The 18,178-nt window shown below is 31.9% G+C and overlaps 1 protein-coding gene across 1 annotated transcript; it reads right to left on the bottom strand.

Annotated features, from left to right (window-relative positions):
* Positions 1-10,789: 10,789 nt before the first annotated feature.
* Positions 10,790-16,367, bottom strand: LOC104888241 (E3 ubiquitin-protein ligase SINAT5). Its single transcript, XM_010673139.4, has 3 exons — positions 15,614-16,367; positions 12,367-12,753; positions 10,790-11,357 (listed from the first exon to the last, which is right to left on the bottom strand). Exons 1-3 carry the CDS (start codon positions 15,824-15,826, stop codon positions 10,995-10,997), a joined length of 963 nt encoding a protein of 320 aa, XP_010671441.1. The 5' UTR covers positions 15,827-16,367; the 3' UTR covers positions 10,790-10,994.
* Between the last annotated feature and the right edge of the window lie 1,811 nt (positions 16,368-18,178).

Genomic DNA, 18,178 nt, shown 5'->3' with positions numbered 1-18,178 from the left:
TAGTGGTTTACTATTATTTTCTTTTTGACATTTAAGGTCCTTTACTGTTTGCTAGACAAATATTTTTAATTTTTAATTTTATCATTCATCTCACAATTTGGTTTTTTTAGGATAGATGAAGTCCCTTTTAAAGGACCGGGGGAATTAGGGTTCCGTCTTTATAAGGAGTGAAATTTAATCCCAAATCTCTATAATCGGAGGTGATGCCGTACATTTCACAGTTTTTACGGTTTCACCTCAAGGTAGAGGGTTCATGTTATGATGTTAACACATTACACACCATGGCCATATATATAGTGAACGACAACTTGTAAACAGTTAATAATGATTTGGTGTTTACCACACACCTTCCCAAAGTTATGTCATATAGTACTTTATAAGATATCATGATAATCTCTTTTTTCTAAACTTTTTTTGGTTAAAATACTATTCCACAATTCACAGGTCCAACTTCTAATAATGATTAATTCTACTATCAATTCTTCAAATGGGTGCACACCATAACATGATTTATGTTACATTTCTAGTGTTTTCTATATTAGATTATTAGTAATGCTGCTGACATGGAGTCCTTGATAAATTGAAAAAACTACAGCCTCAAATTATATCTGGTATGTTATTATAATAATAACTGGTCGTAAATCAAATCAAAAACATTACTACTACAAATAATGATGTGCAAGATTTTTCACGTGCAACTTTTTGACGAATCCACCGACAATCAATAGAGTTGTTATGATATTCGTAACGACTAATGAGGGTGATTATGAGATACAACAACTAAAATTGCCTGGTAATGCGCTTATCTTTTTATTCTAATACTTCCTCCGGGAAGTTTCACATTACTTGTTACACTTCTTTTTTGGGCAATAAACTCTCTCTATCTCTCTCCTCCCATATGGGTCCCTTTTTCTTTTTACTCTCTACCTCTCTCTTCTACAAAAATTGCCTAGGAGTCCGTGAAATGAGGAGTGTAGCGAGTAAAAAGAAACGGAGGAAGTATATGTAATTCATTAAAATAAATGGTAATTTATAGTTCCCATTTTCCTTTTTTAACGGTAATTTATGCAAGTAAAATCTATGAGGGATAGTAAAGATTTTTTGCTTATTTAAATAAATGTTGTATGAGAAAAGATGATTTTAGGGGAGAATATGGAGAATAATTGGTGAAAGAACATTAATTGTAACATTTTGGTTGAATAAACAAAGGAAAAAACAAATTTCAAGAAGCAAATAAATGATGGGACACAATTTTCCTAGACAAATTACGAAAAAATGTGGAACATAATATGGAAATGGAAACTATATTTTGGAACACCCAAAATGGAAATGAGAACTATATTTTGGGACGGAGAGAGTATTATACTAGGTGTAATGCTATATTTTGCTAGGGTACCCCATGAAAGTAAACATTTATTTATTATTATTCACACTATGGGCCTGTTCTCTCCAGCTTATTTTCAGTTCAGTTCAATTCAGTTCAGTTCAATTCAATTCAGATCAGTTCAGTTCAGTTCAATTCAGCTTTGGACAATACTTTTACTCTCACATATCGCTATTCTTTTCATTTCAGTTCAATTCAGTTCAGTTAAGTTCAATTCAGTTTAATTTAATTCAGTTCAGTTCGGTTGAGCTGTTTTATGCCGAAGAGAACAATCCATATGTATTAGGTCAGCAATTTACAGTCACTAATAACCACATCATTTGGACAATAGAAACTTTTATTTTATTTTATTTTAAAGAGAAAATTCAATAATTGAAGGTCAAATAGTATCTATAATAGATATTAAATAAAAACAAGATATAATTCAACAAGGTCAAATCAAATTTGTTTTAAGAGAAACTACAATGAACCAAATCGATCAATTTACAATGTATTTGCTGAATCAAGCAACTATTGATGAGGAACTCTATCATTTTGACATAGTTTGAGGAAGAGCACTCTTGGTTGAGCTATGTTGACTGTATCCGTGTTTCCAATACCTTCATGTTAATAGTCTTGAACTTCAACCAATGAGAACAATTTCTCATACCTAAAGACAAACAATTTCCCGTAAAAAAAAAAGACAAAAAATTTCGATTCACAACACTCGTAGGGGGGAAGGAGATCTCCATAATATAGACTAAAATTTTCATAGCAAGCTAAGGCCCGAGAAACTCTTATAAAGAGAGACTTATTTATTTCATAAATTAAGAAAATAAACTAAAAACTGAATATAAAAAAAAAAAAGGGGGATTATCATGGGTGAAATCATCCATAACAACTCCTAAATGATAAAGAAGGGGTAGGGGGGGGGGTGTTTGGTTTGGCTAAGGAGGAAATTAGGTTTATTTAGGGAGGAGGGGGATCTTTTTACCAAGATATTTATTCTTGAATAATATATAAAATAGTAGTAGTACATATCTGAAAATGCTCCTAATTATTAGGGTATCAGCACACATTATTAGATAGCTTAGACATAGAGACAAACTTAGAGAATTAAGTGTATAGTTAGGAGACAATATTTAGCTAGGTGGAAAGAGTGAAGATCAATGTTAGGAAAGACCACTTCAGTATGATATCTAAACTACCTCTTTTTTCTTATCATTAAGAAATAAAATATTGCAAGATTGTAAGGTTCATTGAACAGTAGTTGTACTGTAAACTCTAAATTTAACACAGTTATTATGATGAGATTTTGAAAGGAAAATATAATATATATATATATATATATATATATATATATATATATATATATATATATATATATATATATATATATATATATGAAAAATATGTTAAGATTAATTTACAGAATAGGTTAGAGGAGGAATTTGAGAATATCATGTCATATGTATGTATGTATCGATGCTATTTTCTAATATAAGATCTATAATTTTTTTGATAAACGGATATGGTAATGTGTCGATAAGTTTTCTAATAAGTTTTTCCAAATTTGATCAATTCAACTCGTAAGAGTATTAGTTACTTTTCTTTTCGAGGGGAAACAATAATCACTTTTCAAGAAGAATTATTTTGTATGCCCATGGGCCATGGCTGATAAGAAATTTAATTTGCACATCAAACTATGCTTCACCTATACTTTATTTAGAGCATGGTCACTCATGATTAAAAAAAATATCATCCTTCTTTTTCATCGATTTTCGTTTTCATCTTACAAAAGTTGATCATATATCGTGATCTATTTTGACAAATATACCCAACTTCTAAATAGAAAAAAAAACCATCATTCCACAATAAAAACTCAAGTATATAAGATTTAAAGAGAAAAGTATGTCGAAAATATAACAAAAGGATCTTTATATTATATCTCAAAAAATTATGACCGTAGTAGATATTTTTTTACTTTGTACTCCCTCCGTCCCATAATATAAGTCCTTTTTCCTTATAAGGTGTCCCAATATATAAGTCTTATTTCTATTTTTAATCAATAATTATGCCCAAAATACCTTCATGAAAATAGTTTAATTCCCAAAATGTCATCATAATTTCAGCTTCCAATGCACCATTATTAATGACAAAATGGAATCTTCTACCTCATTGAACTCCTCTACACATTAAACCATGTAACATTAAATGACAGTTTTTATTTTTTGTTAAAAAAGAAACAATGTAAGTATTTCTCAATAAAAATAATAAAACAAGATTCTATTTAACCTTAATTCACGCGTAAAAACGGAATCAGGACTTATATTATGGGACGGAGGGAGTAGTTTTTTAGATATTTCAATTACAAATTTTGAATTATAATTTATGCATATGGGTCTCGCCTTCACTTGCTCCATGACTCATTCCCTGACTTGGATCATGGGATGATTTAAATTGAGAAGAGTCATGACATGATTCAAATTAGATCACCAAATGAACATGAGTTTAAGGCCATGAATTTTGTTAAAATCAAGATTCATGACATATTTTCATGATCAATAAATACATGAGTGGTCATGCTCTTAACCATTACTACTATAATTTGCAACGAGTCATGATTATGGTAATCATGCATCTATCTTTCAATGGTTCCCTTCTTGAAATTACTTGTTACATTGTTATGGCCTTATAGGGCACAGGTATTTATGAAAGGAGAAAAGATATGTTGAGGAGCCAGGACCATAATTTATGGGTTATTGTTACTATTTGGTGGGTCATGAATATTACATAAAAACAATAATAATACTCCATCCGTTTCATTTTAATTGTTACATTTTGACATTTTATACTATTTACAAATTGCATTTTGACCCTCGTTTGTGATTTATACGTGAATAAAAACACAGTCATGTGGGATCTTGTTAGATTCGTCTTAGTATGTATTTTATTAATATGTACTTTTTTTATAATTTTTACAAATACAAAATTAGATATATATCGTCAAAGTTTTGCATTGACATGCGTGAAAAGTGTAAGTGTAACAATTAAAATGAAATGAAGGGAGTATAACAAATAAAAAGAAATATTCGTTTATGAAAAATGTAGTAAGTAAAAGAAGAAGTAGTTAATCAATTGGTGACAACCCCACCAACTAGCTGTTAATACTTGCAATCATAAAGTCATATCCTAGTATGATAAGCCGGTGTCCACTTCAGCAAGTATCTATACAGCTAGCTATACTGTAGTACTCCGAACTTCATAAACTCTATATTAATTTACTAAATTTGTTACTTTTTGTGTTTTAACTTATTAAGCGAATATAACTACATCTATCCAATGGATAGATTACCCACTATTAATAGGCTAGTAAAAAATAATTCTTGACGATGAGTTGAATTCTATCATATATTAAGTTATATTAGAAGTAAGTGGGTAGTATAAATAAGTAATACTCTTAGGTCATATTCTTTTAGACTTATTTTCAGTTCAATTCAATTTCTCTCGATTAAGTTCCGTTCAGTTCAGTTTAGATTCTCTCATTTCAAAAGAACGAGCGTGCGAGTCTGTATTCGCTAAGGTATTGGAGGGATTTTCTCAAGCCATCATTGAAAGTAGTGTCGGTGTGTTCAATTTGTCATCTTGGAGAGTCATGGACTCTTGAGACAAATTGCTACGTACGTAGAAAAAGGAGACAAATCTATAATTGAAGAATCATAATTCATACATTATCAACTGTACTACTTACCAAGACTTTGCTATGTCGATAGGAGTTCCAAGATATTTGGTCACGCATGCATGCAAATATGCCAATAATGCATCTGATTTTGGGTAATTCTATTGTCCCCTTCATTCGTACTGAGCATGCATATAATATTGAGATCATTATTATTTAATCATATTGTCATGACTCATGACTCATGTGGCAGCTCGTTTATCATGGTACATGTGTATGCAAATCTAAATTTTTTATTTGGATATCTTTTATGCATCAAAGTTCATTATTCATGTTCATGCCAAGTCTTTCATATGATGCGAATCTAGATAGATAAGTTTAGACACCCCCATCAGGCATCAAGTTATGATGATTCATCTAACATGCATTCGTACCGAAGTGTTCATTTGTTAAGTGGCATAAAAAAAATAGGAAGGGCGGCACTGTCTTAAATACTCTCTCCGTCCTCTATTAGTTTACCCATTTCTTTTGCACAGAGTTTTAGGAGAAACTAGTTATTAGGTCCGGGCTATGCCCCAGGTAAGAAAAACTTTCATTTATTAATATAACAATTTATGATAAGAACACTAAATATAACTTAGTCTAGTGGTTAAGACTTTAGTATATTTACTTGAGGTCTAGGGATCAAATCCTATACCATGCAATTTCTAAATTTTTTACATTGACGTTCTTTTGCACGCCTTTTAATATATTAGTATAGATAATGTTGTGAGTCATAAAAAGAAAGAAAAACTATTATTTTACATTAAAGTTGAATATATGTATGATGAAAATTTTGTGGTCCTATTCCAAAAACAGCAAAAAAAAAGAAAGGGGTAAACTAATAAAGGACACCCTTAAAAGAAATACAGGTAAACTAATAGAGGACGAAGGGAGTAATTAACTGGGTTTAGTTGTTTAGACTTTAAAGGTCGCCATTGGTAGCATCTAGCCAGTGGCGACTTAACCTGAAGTTTAGGTTACTTGCATCTATTTTGATTTAGCCTCGAAAATAATACTGAATTGATTTGATTTTATCTGATTAATAATTATGTGTAGTAGTATTCATTTAAGCCAATTTTTTTATTTGATTTACTTGAATAGGCTTATGCATAACCCAACACCCCCTACGGCCTACATAGACTATTAAGGTTTTGTATTCAAAAGTTTTGATACGACCACCTCTCAACCAAACTTAACCGCCAACTTGTTAACCACCTATATTTGAGTGATATTATTTTTGGTTAATAAGTCTCATTAGTGTTTACGTGCGTGGTAGTCATTTGAACATAATTTACAAATTTAGTTTTGTTGTGTTAGCACTCTCCTAATATTGTATAATCTATGAAATAACCTCCATGATCTCTTACGAGGGGTTTGGTATGTAATTGGCGACAATGGAAGGCAGTACAAAGTACAAATAAGGAGAGGGGGCATCCGAACATGTGATCTATCATTCACAACACTTCAATGTTAACCACTACGTCAAAACATGGTATAAGTTGGATATAAATAACAAAGGTACGAAAATATTTACAAATAACATTAGTTTTCTTTGCTTTCATAAATGACACAGTTTTCCCACCTTTATTGTATCCAATTATTCCATAATGGAAATTCAACTTTCGACATACGTGAAATAGTAGCGGGCCAAGGAAGGATAAAGATAATAATTATTACATTTAACTTAAAAGGAATAAGAAAGATAGGTAAAACTTAACAATGAGTTAAATCAAAATTTGGGTAGAACAATAGAACATATACTATAAGACTATAAGAGAATCAAGAGAATATCACTGTCATTAGACTATTCATAAAATCAAAATAACATTATATTGCGTTGAAAAATTAAAATAATAGATTTACTTTTGGACTAAATTAAAGTAGATTAATTAATTATTAACTAATGTAACTAAAAGTTGGATTCAATTAACCTACGAAACAAATCATCAATGATCAATTATATAACCATATAATTAAGAGTGCGTCTTGGGTGTAACATGTTACACCATAATTACTTAATTGTGTAACATGCATAACATAAACTCTAACAAGAATGATATGTATGTGCTCTACAGATAATGATATGAATCTCATGGCATTTTTTCATTGATTTCATGTCAATTGAATTCTTGTTACAAATGATGTGGTGGTTTTTTCATTGATTTCATGTCAATTGAATTCTTGTTACAAATGATGTGGTGGTTTGCGGATTGTTACACCATAAATTATAACCCAAAAATTTGTTTATAATTAATAATCAAAAAGTATATTCGACAATTTAAGATAGAGTCGTCAACGTTCATCACTATATACATTTGATTAAGAAATTAATAAAAGAATAAATTATAAAATGTATAGCATATATAGAATAGATATGAATTTTAATTCTATAAAGATACACACAAATTAAACTTGATATTTGAATCTATGGATGACTAGTGCGGTAGTGCCCTTGTTGCGTTTTCATCAAAATAAAGAGAATGTGATGTTTTGATCAAACTTGTCAACTTTGACGGCTGAATTAAAGCTTTGTTTGTATAATTGTATTACTTCTCACATTTTTTTTTTATTAATAGCAATACCTAAATGTTTATCCTTGAGGACATATATTTTTTACTAATTGAAATAAATTAACAAAGAGAAGTCTAACATAATTTTAATTTCAGGTAAATGAAAAAGTAGAAGATAATATAACATGGCAAAACTCTTCAAGTACTCCCTTTGTTCTCTACCAATCTTCCTATTTAGTGTAACAACATAAAATAAGGTAAAGAGGGGAGAGTGTAAAAATGGGTGTGCTTTTTGTTTCATTTATTAATTAAATAGAATACGGAATGCAGTTATGAGAGAGTGTAAAATTATATGGGTATAACATTATATGGATGCAAAGCGTACATAAAAAGCTAATATGACTATAAAACAATCTAATTTTTTTCGCCTCCACATGACCTACAATCATTCTAGACCAGTAGCAACTAGATATTTTAATAATCATGAAGTATTTATTTATGACCATCATAAAATTCTCATAAAAACTAACACTTATTATAATAACGACATTGAGTGTTTCTTGTGAAATTTAATTGCCAAATGTATCTAAACATACTCTAGTCATTTTTCATAAATTAGTAACATTTGAATGTCATGAAGTTTTTCTTTTAAAATAGAAAGCCATGGTTTATCTTTCATTTCTCAATTTATGAAAACCCTAATAAAAGTAGAGAAAATTGTGTTGCACCTAGAACATAGTATAGTCTCCATCGTACGATGCATGTCTTGTGCATGCTTACTTAATTTAACTTGTTTGGTTCCTAAACAACTTGTAGTTGCTTAATTATTTGTTAACAACAACTTAAAGTACTTTAAACTTTACAGAAAAAATCGCTCCAAGCTATCAAAAAGTCATATCATATAAAGAAAGTGACGTTTTGAGTGGAGCAAACAACAATAATAACAAGTTTAATTCTTTAATTAAGATCTAAACAACAATTTCAGCTAGCTTGTAATATGATGATGTTTTGTAAACGAATTAGTTAAATTTGTTGACCTTACAAATAAAACAAAATGAGATTAAGCTTATCAGATAGGTTAGGTAACCTTATCGTAGAAGAATATCCAAAGGTTCAATTCAAGAACATCTCAGACAACAAAATTGCATTTATCTAATTATAAAGAGTCACCCTCATCCTTATTTTATAAATACACTTTAAGACAAATTGAAGAAAGAGTGAAAATTTCGTGACAACAATATTTCTTTATTTTATCCTCGTGAGAATACAATATGCGGAGAGTCGTAGGGCCGTCTTGAAGATTTTGGAGTCTCTGTTCTAATATGAAGATTAGGCCCCAAATTTATAAAAAATAACGAAGGAAGGTCAGAGTATTAAAGATGGAAAGTTGAAAATTTGAAAATCGATCATTAAGAAATTTTATTAAGGGTGAAAAACGAGGGTGAGTTCCTCAAATCTGAAGTAAATTTGTTTAAAATAATATATTTTAGACCTTTATAATTTTGTACCCCAAGTACATACGTTTAGCTATTTAGTTTTACCTTTGCTTAAAGAAAACTAATATATATGACGTAATTAATTAAGGACATTATTTATTAGTTGAAGTGTAAGTTTATAACAGTTCCATCTTTACTCCATATATATCTCCTTGAATATCAATAATGAGAATAGTGTCCTTCATTAGCAATGTTAAATATATCAATTTATTGAGGCATTGAGCAAAGATAAAATCAAATAGCTTAACCTAGGTGCATAGGTTAGAAATCTAGTTAAAACGATATACTACCTCCGTTTCATATTATTTGCAACAATTAGACATTTTCTACTATATTTTATGTCAATCGTTGTAAATAAATATAAATCGGAGGTAGTATATTTTTTGCAGTAAAAGGACTATAAATCACACTGACAACTTATTCATGAGAAACACTTGGTAACCAACTGGTGGAGTCCAAAAGAGACTCAAACACAAAAAAAAAAAACCACAATGATACCATTATAACCTGGCATTGGTATCAAATTGTTATCAGGACTGGTACCAAGGTATCAATATTTTCGGACAATGGTACCATTATAACCTAGCATTGGTACCAATCAAATCCTTGCCACACGCGTGTGAAATCTTCCAACACATAAAATGACCAAACTGCCCCGTTTGAGTCCACCAAAAGACTCAAACGGTTGGACGCCTAGCCAAGCTCACTTATTCATGGGAAGGGATCAAGGGAGGCAATAACTTTAGAAGATTCTTTCTTTTTTGAGAAAAAACTTGAATAAAACAACTTGCTATTATTAGAATCGGGCTAAAATTTAAGGGTTAGTTAGCTAACTATTCTTATATTGTTCGCTTTTATGAAGGAATCTGGGGAAAAAATTGCATTTTTTCCCAATATTTTTAATGTATGATCTCTTATAAAAAGGAGAGAAATTGATGATACGTCATTACACGGAGTGAGATTCGATCCCAAAATTTTTGAAATCGAAGGTGATATTAACACCACTAAGCTATTAAGTATTTTTCTAAATTGTATTTTTTAAATTGCTAATGCCTTTTTTTTTATTATCTTTGACTTAAATTCCTTGTGAAAAAGAAATTCAGACCTTTGTTTTAAAAAAAAAATGGAAGTTACTAAACACAACCCTACTTTACTAACAAGCAAAGAGATCAATTTTGATAAGTTGATCACCAGAAGAGTTGGTAAAAGGGAAAATGTCAAGGAGCTCAAAAACAGAGAATTAGGTGGAAATATTGCCAAAATTGCAGTGTAATTATTATTAAGATGGAATTTTTAATAAAACAAAGCAATTTAAGAAATTTTAGGTGTTTATGTGATATTCGAAAACATAACTAAACATGTTTTAAAAAATTGAACATGCTAAAAATGACCCCCCCCCCCTCTTCTTAACGTTCTTGTGTTCTTTGGCGCGTTCGTTATCGTATTTAGTTTCCAGTTTTCTGTTTAGTAATTTCCTAATTTTTTGTTGTCAATTTCAAAATTTACATGTTTATTATAAGTATGACTAAATTTAAGTTTATTATACCCCTTATATCATATGACATCTATATTCATAAAACCAAATATCTTATACCCCTTAAGTTTCCAAAAATTGATCTTATAAATTCATCTATCAAATATCTTTACACTTCTTCATTTTCAATACCTATACATCATCACAAATGGTACTAATACCATATTAAGCAAATAGAGAAGATGTAAACATTGACAATTAAGAGGAAAGAAGCTAAGAAAACTTGAATTCACAGCCATCCCAAAAATCTCCATCCTATAGGCTATTACACAGAAAACAGAGAAAAGTGAGACAGCATGAAAATTACACAAAGAAAACCATCAAAAACCCAACAAACCCCTCTAAAAAACATGGGAGTTGTGTGTTACTTTTAGCTACATATATTTGGTATGGAAGGAGTAGCATCTGGGTTTTGCTGCTCCTTCCATATCCTCCCAGTTACCCTCAACTTCAACTCCTTCCGATCTCCACCGGAGAAGAAAAGTGCCATATTTCGTTGAATGATGAGACCATCATGGCTATCTCGTACTTTCCGGTGGCTATCTCGAACACTTCGAGGGGTTCCTTCCCATGTAAGTTTCCTCCCATTTCCCCCAACCTCGAGGCTGTAGGTGTAGTTTCGCGCCTCATTTTCGTCACCCATGAAACGAAGGAATGCCATGTACACTGGGGCCATGCCTAGTTGAAAGGCTTCAAAGTGGAGGCAGAAGTATTGACCAAAACAATGGAATACCTGGAAAGTAAGCAAATCAGAAACCAGAATTTTGATGTGAGACCCTCCTGATTGTGCTATTTGACAGCTATAGAGGACCTCAAGCCTGCTTCTACTAAACTTTTTGTTTGGTGCTAAGTCCCCATCAATAAGGCAGGGAAAATTGACCAAAAACAAGGAAATATCCAAGAAAATTGAGCACATATTAGTACAAAGTTTGAGTTGATGCAGCCTCATATATGACAACTTACAGCTAAGAGAAATGACTTTTGTATAGATAAAAGGTTATCCATATGGATTACAAGGTGCCAATTATTCTGCTTATACTAGTAGAAAAAGAACAAATTATACCGGGAACATTGACACCAACAATCCCAACTATATATACAATCTATTCTATAAACAGTTTTCAACTATTGACTAATAATAGGAAGAGTCCCAACTTTAAGAATGTTTTCTCAAAACAGTTTCTTACTTTGAACATGTTAAATATGTAGTAATATGTAAAAAAGTGGTCTTTATTTTGAGAAACTTTACATTTCTATCTCTTTTTGTCTTTCTCCTTATCCTACTTTGTATCTGTTTAACAAGTTATAAGTCATCTAGACGGCTACTGAAAAAACTTCCCCAATGTTAGAACTATCCCAGAATAATCAATTAGCAAGGACTAAGGACTGTTCCAAGAAAAGATGAGGCGTCAGTGTGACCATTAACGTCAAATTTTCCTTCTTGCGGCGATATATATGAAAGTGTTGTTCACAAAAGAGCAGGTTGATGCAGTAAATTATTGCGATTTAGGAACCTGGAATTTTGAATTCAAACTTTGCTTACAATCATAGACAACAAGATATGCATATAAGACAAGCCACTTCGCCACGATGGTGCAGTAAGAAGGAAAAAAAGGCTTGAGATTGTGAGTTTGTGACAACTAGCTTTTAGAAACCAACCTTATCGTAATCCTTGATCAAAAATATATATATATATATATATATATTTAACTCAAGATTAGTAAAAGGAACATTTCACTTACTGTCAACATCCAAGTAGCATTTTCCACTTCCCGGGGATTGGATTTTACATAGCGATGATTGAATGTACATCCAGAGTGCATGTCCACCTTGTGGTCATCCCTGAGATGGGTCACCAGGAAGGGGATATCACCAACGATAGAGCACTCTGATCCAGCATAAGGACAGCTGTATGGTCTAAAATTGCACACTGTCTCATGTTTGAGCTTGCTATAATAAGGAAATATTTCTGGACACCCCAAATTGTAATATCTACAAGGCAATTCAAGTGACTCTGCCACCTTCTCCAGAGCTAAGCACCTAATATCACCAAGCTCCTGCCTGCAAGTCGGGCATCGGTTCTGCACTCTTGATTTACAGGTGGAGCACAATGTATGCCCATTATGGCACTGCAGTTAAACCAAAACCCATATCAATCATCTATGTCAGCTTATTACCTCAATGAAATAAAATATCCTCAACATCACCAAAGGAAAGGAGGATACAATAGTTCTTAATCTAAGAACAAGACAAAATAATAGTTTCACTAAAACAAATCACAAGCAAATCAAGTGCCACCCCACCCCACCCCAACAACCCCCTACCCCCCTCAAAGAAAAAGACGTAGGGAAAAATTGCCTTTGTTTCATAATACTTGCAATACTTTTCTTAAAGGGAAATGTCATAATAATACTTGTAACCAAGTCATATATATTAACTTCTGTGTGGAAGAATTGCCTATGTAGTATGTACCACAGTACCAATCCTACTTTCTCTCTCCTCTTTCTTAATTTGTTTGCCAGCCTAATTGGGTGCAAGTAAAAAGAGACGGAGGTAGTATTAAACCCAAGGGACCTAAATGAAAAATATGCCACCTAGTATATGTCTAAAGTCTTAACATTAAACACACAAAAGCTGCCCAGGGCGAGGACAAAGAGGCACAGGGTTGCCAAAGAATTAAAGAAATCGCCCTCCCATTACACAGATTGCATCAAAGATGAATATAGACATATAAATAGATGCAAGAAATCTATCCTGCGAGTTGTAATCTGAGCCCTCTCCTGCGTGTCAATTCAACACTTAAAAACTTTATTTCAAACCAAAAACTTTACATTTTTCTACGAAATGGACGATTCCGGCACCCGTATTCGAGTAGACACTTTATCCGAGTATGAGTAATATAGCTCTTAGCCTCTAACGTACTAATTGACTCAGTAAATAATAGCCAATAATAAATATCTGCATATTAAGGCATGAATTCTGCTAGTTGAAATGATGATCTATACTTTCCCAGTCATCAAACTTGCATGTTCTGGCATTCAATGCATTTAATACATTATCTAATATTTGGATCAATTTTACTATTTGTTTTCTTATGTTCTGCGGGCAGGGAGGAAACACTTCAGCATTACAAAAGTTCATTACTTACTTCCAGACCAACTATGTAGGCCTACTACAATCAAGAACTTGCATTCTCATCCAGCTATAGTATGGGACAGCAGACACATTTTGATACAAACTAAATAAGTGCCTCATCTTCAGTGAATCAAATAATAGTATGATAAATTAAAAATGAGTATATAAATATAAAGGTCAGGGGAATGTACAACATGCTGGATATTTTCTGGTCACTCATTTCGTAAGTAAATCCAGTCGCTAAGCAAAAGATGTTAGCGAACTTCTGAAAAAAAAAACTGTGAAGGTTTCAGACACTATTACATGGAAAGGGGGAAGGTATATCTTGCCTACCAATTACCATCACAAAAAAGACCATCACAGAAAAAAGCTCTTAAAAGGTTTTGACAGAATTTCATCTTATATCCTGTTCAAATATGGAATGAGACAGACAATATTAGTCAGGTCTATCAAGCATCTCATATTACCGATAACAGAATCTCTTCTTAAAGTCCTTTCATATCGCACTACTTTGGTTCTAGAACTGTATAATTAGAATCTGCTTGCATTTACTCCTCATAATTTCTTGCCCAAGACTGCAAATTTCTATATCTGAACATACAAAAACTGTGTGAGAGATATCATCGTCAATCTAATCTTTAGATCAAGGCAGTAAAGCAAAAACCATCATTTCCCCGTAAAAATCTTCAAATTCAGATATCATCGCCTCAAAACTCTGTCTTATTGATGCAAACAAGTGTGATTGGCTTCAAATGCATAAGGGCCACAAGCGATCAACATAAAATGTGTATATATTCCCCGAAAAACTCATAGACTATAGTCTTATTTTCAAGTCAAGGTCCTTAAATCTATATCAAAATGACTGTAGTTAGCATAAAAAGTATTAGCTTCACCATCCTAAATTCACCATGAAGGCTAAGTCTGTCATCACAAAGCAACTTAAGCGAGACTCAACATCTTAACTAGAGACTAAACATTCATCTGGGACATTGTTATAAATTGAGGTATTGTTGATAACTTTGAATTATATTATGAAGTACAAGTACAACAATCCTATATAGATGTCCATGGTAATGACCATTCATTCTCAATATGAAGTCTTTCTTCATTAACTTCATTAACATTACATACAAACTAGAGATAAAGTATTGAACGGTAACAAATATCCATGAAGGGATCTTCCTAAGAACAAGAGATATTACACATTTACCTGGACACGATGATCTCTATCTACTACCTCCTAACAGAGCCAAATATTATGCTATCAACCTTCCCTCTCAACCTCGATAACTTGACACGAATTTACAGGCGCCTTTTAATTGCATAAGCCGTTCTTATAGACTAACTAGTTAATCTATAAATTTCTCAATGTACCCTTCGGCCTTCACTAAAAGCTCCTATTTAAATCCGTTGAAGCTAAATCCAACAATTATTATTCAATCAACCAACAACACCATAAAAGAGACCACATAATTTTGTTATTGTGGGCATGGAGGAGCGTTCATACTTAGATCAAATCACACCATATCAATTTTGCAATACACATTACATAAACTCAGACAACAACTATCAAACTTCACATTCTTTCACCTCATCAATCATATAAACCCTAATTAAAACACCAAATTCCATCACATTTCCTAAATCACCCCAAAAAAAAAACCAAAAGATTGCACTATAATGTACCAAATTCAACATTACTCAATACCAGCCATAATTAACAAAATCCAAATCAAAAAAGAATAACCCTTTCATTTCTGACCAATTACAAAAAAAAAACAAACAACACCCAACAATTTCTTATTGAAGAAAATCAAAAAATAACCAAAAAAAAAAGTAAGATAAAAAAAGAACCTGATGTATAGGAGGATACATAGAATTTGTACAAACAGGACATTCAAGCAATTCATGTACGCTAGTAGCGGGTGCAATTGCTGTAGGACCCACAACATTGATTCTTGATTTGGCGGGAAATTGGTGGTTGTTATGGTGGTTATCAAAATGAGGGATCTCTTCTTCCTCCAAACCATCTACTGAAGATACACACTCAATACTATCAATATCCATTTTAATTCAATCTTTCAACCTAAATCAATCAAATACCCACAAATTCAATTGAAAAACCCAATTCTCAGAATCTCATAATCTTTTGTAAATTCAATTTAATTTCTCCTCCAATTTTCTCTCTCTACAAAAAAATCATCCCTTTTTCTCTGTTTCTGCTCCAACTTAGAAAGAAAAATAAGTGTAGAAAATACAAAAAAGATCACTACAAAAAATAAAAAAAAGAAGAGAGAGAAGGGAAGATCGATCAATTCTAAAGAATCAAACTAATCTTCCCTTACAAAAAGGTGGGTTCTTTTCTTCTTCATTTACTCTCTCTTTCTTCTTTTTCTTTTTTTTCCCTCTTTCTCTCTCTAGAATATTAGGAGAGAGAAAATCAAGGATCATCGTCCATTTTTCAAATTGGGTTTTTAGCTGTTAGAGATCCAACGGATAGTAAATTTTAATTTTCTAATTTTTCAGTTTTTTTTTTCTAGAGAGAGAAAAAGAATGATGAAAAAAAAGGATTTTTCTTAAAAAAAAGAATGAGAATGTGGAGAAAGTGTATGTATGCAATAGTGGTAGGATGAATGTATGATGCCACGTTATTTTTGGGAGCTTTATAATTATTGTGATGTCAAATAACAACTTTACAAGTTGGAGTATAATGGTGTCACATTACTTTGCTTTTAGATATCTTGTTATTAATATGTACCTAAGTTTAGTGGTGTGCTACTAATTAGTTGGGTTACTTGAGTAGTTGTTTTGGGTATATGATTGGTTGAGTTGGTTGCTTGCTTTTCACAATTGATCTTGATTTCAGTGTGTTATTGCTTTTGTTGTAGTGAAGAGGAAGAATGAATAGAAGAAATCTTACTCTTATCTTGATGAAAAAGAAAAGTTTGTTGTGAAGATTTAGATGGGAAGAATTAGAGATTTTGTGTAACTGATGATTCAATATGGATACCTGTTATTTACGTTTGTATTGTTCCGATGTATTTTGTGGATGATAATTTTATTATTTGGGTAATTTATATAGAAAAATTTGGTGTACATGGCTGATTTAGGTATGGCAATTTTCTAATTAATAAATGGATGTCTTTCTTTGTCAATATATGCAATAACTGTGTCTAATATTTGTTGATCATAACGAATTTGTGGAACATAATGAATGGAAAAAAAATATTTCAATTAAATTGTTTTCTAAGTCAAACTTATGAGTCACGGCCAATATTTCATATTAGTTCCAACTCCCATGATCCAAGTCTTTGTGATTATAATTAGTTTTTGGATGAAGGTGCTCACAAACGCTCAGTTATTGATAAGTTTCACTTCCCCTCTCCCCTCCTAAGAGACCTTGTATAGTTGCATATGTAGCTGGGTTGGGTTTTTTGTGCAGGATATCGATACGATACAACACTTATCTTTGTTTACTAAAATAAGTAAACACATACTTAAATTTGCGCATCAAAGTTCTTCCAAACTCTTGTGTTTGTATTTTATGGTACACACTTAATAGAAAAATAGAAGGACAACATGCCTCTATTCATTTATTTGTGAGGTAACGAGTTAAGGACTAAGAAGAAGTATTATATCGAGCCAAAACCACACACAGGTCAACCCGACCCAACTATAAATATTACAAAGATAAAAGAAATCATAAAACTTTATGCTAACGGGCTTACAATATAATGATTTACTCTTAGCATTCCTTTCTTGAGAATCTTGTACAATGTTATGATACATCATAACCAAATTTGCTTCTCAAATTCAACAACTATTTTTCATACTTACACAAGAAGTCAATGCATGAACGACTTGTTACTTCTCTTAAATAGTGTCTTTTGTCGATTATAGCAATTGATGTACCAAGTGTTAGAAAAGGGATGGGCATTTCACCAACAAAGAAAAAGAAAAGAGTATGACTTAAGTGTTGGTTTCCTAAACTTTGCAATCAACTTTTATAATTTCCTTGTCCACAAATTATGACAAAATAGTATGACTTAAGTAATCCGTCCAAAACATTAGACATTTCCCTCTATTTTTCCCTCAAATCTACACACATATTACTTTTTGAAGAAATTGGCAACGATAGTTCATCTGCAACTACTAGTGGTACTGTGGTAATGGCTGTCTCCATCCACCATCAATAGTAACACTAAGAGTACTATAGTTAATATCAATAGTATGCAACGATATGTCGTTGCTCCATTACTTACATTGAGAAGCTAATCAAGTTGCTGATTTACTTGCTCTCGTTAACATGAAGCCACCGAAACGACTGAATTCCAAATAGAGCGTCTTTGTGAACTTGAACTATCGTCTGGATAATTTTGAGAAAATCCCCCTATAACTTGAGATTATGCTAAAATAATT

The sequence above is a fragment of the Beta vulgaris genome, chromosome 3, assembly GCF_026745355.1.
Source record: "Beta vulgaris subsp. vulgaris cultivar EL10 chromosome 3, EL10.2, whole genome shotgun sequence".
NCBI lineage: Eukaryota > Viridiplantae > Streptophyta > Magnoliopsida > Caryophyllales > Amaranthaceae > Beta > Beta vulgaris.
Note: the sequence above shows the minus strand (reverse complement) of the source record. Positions and strands in the feature narration are given on the sequence as shown.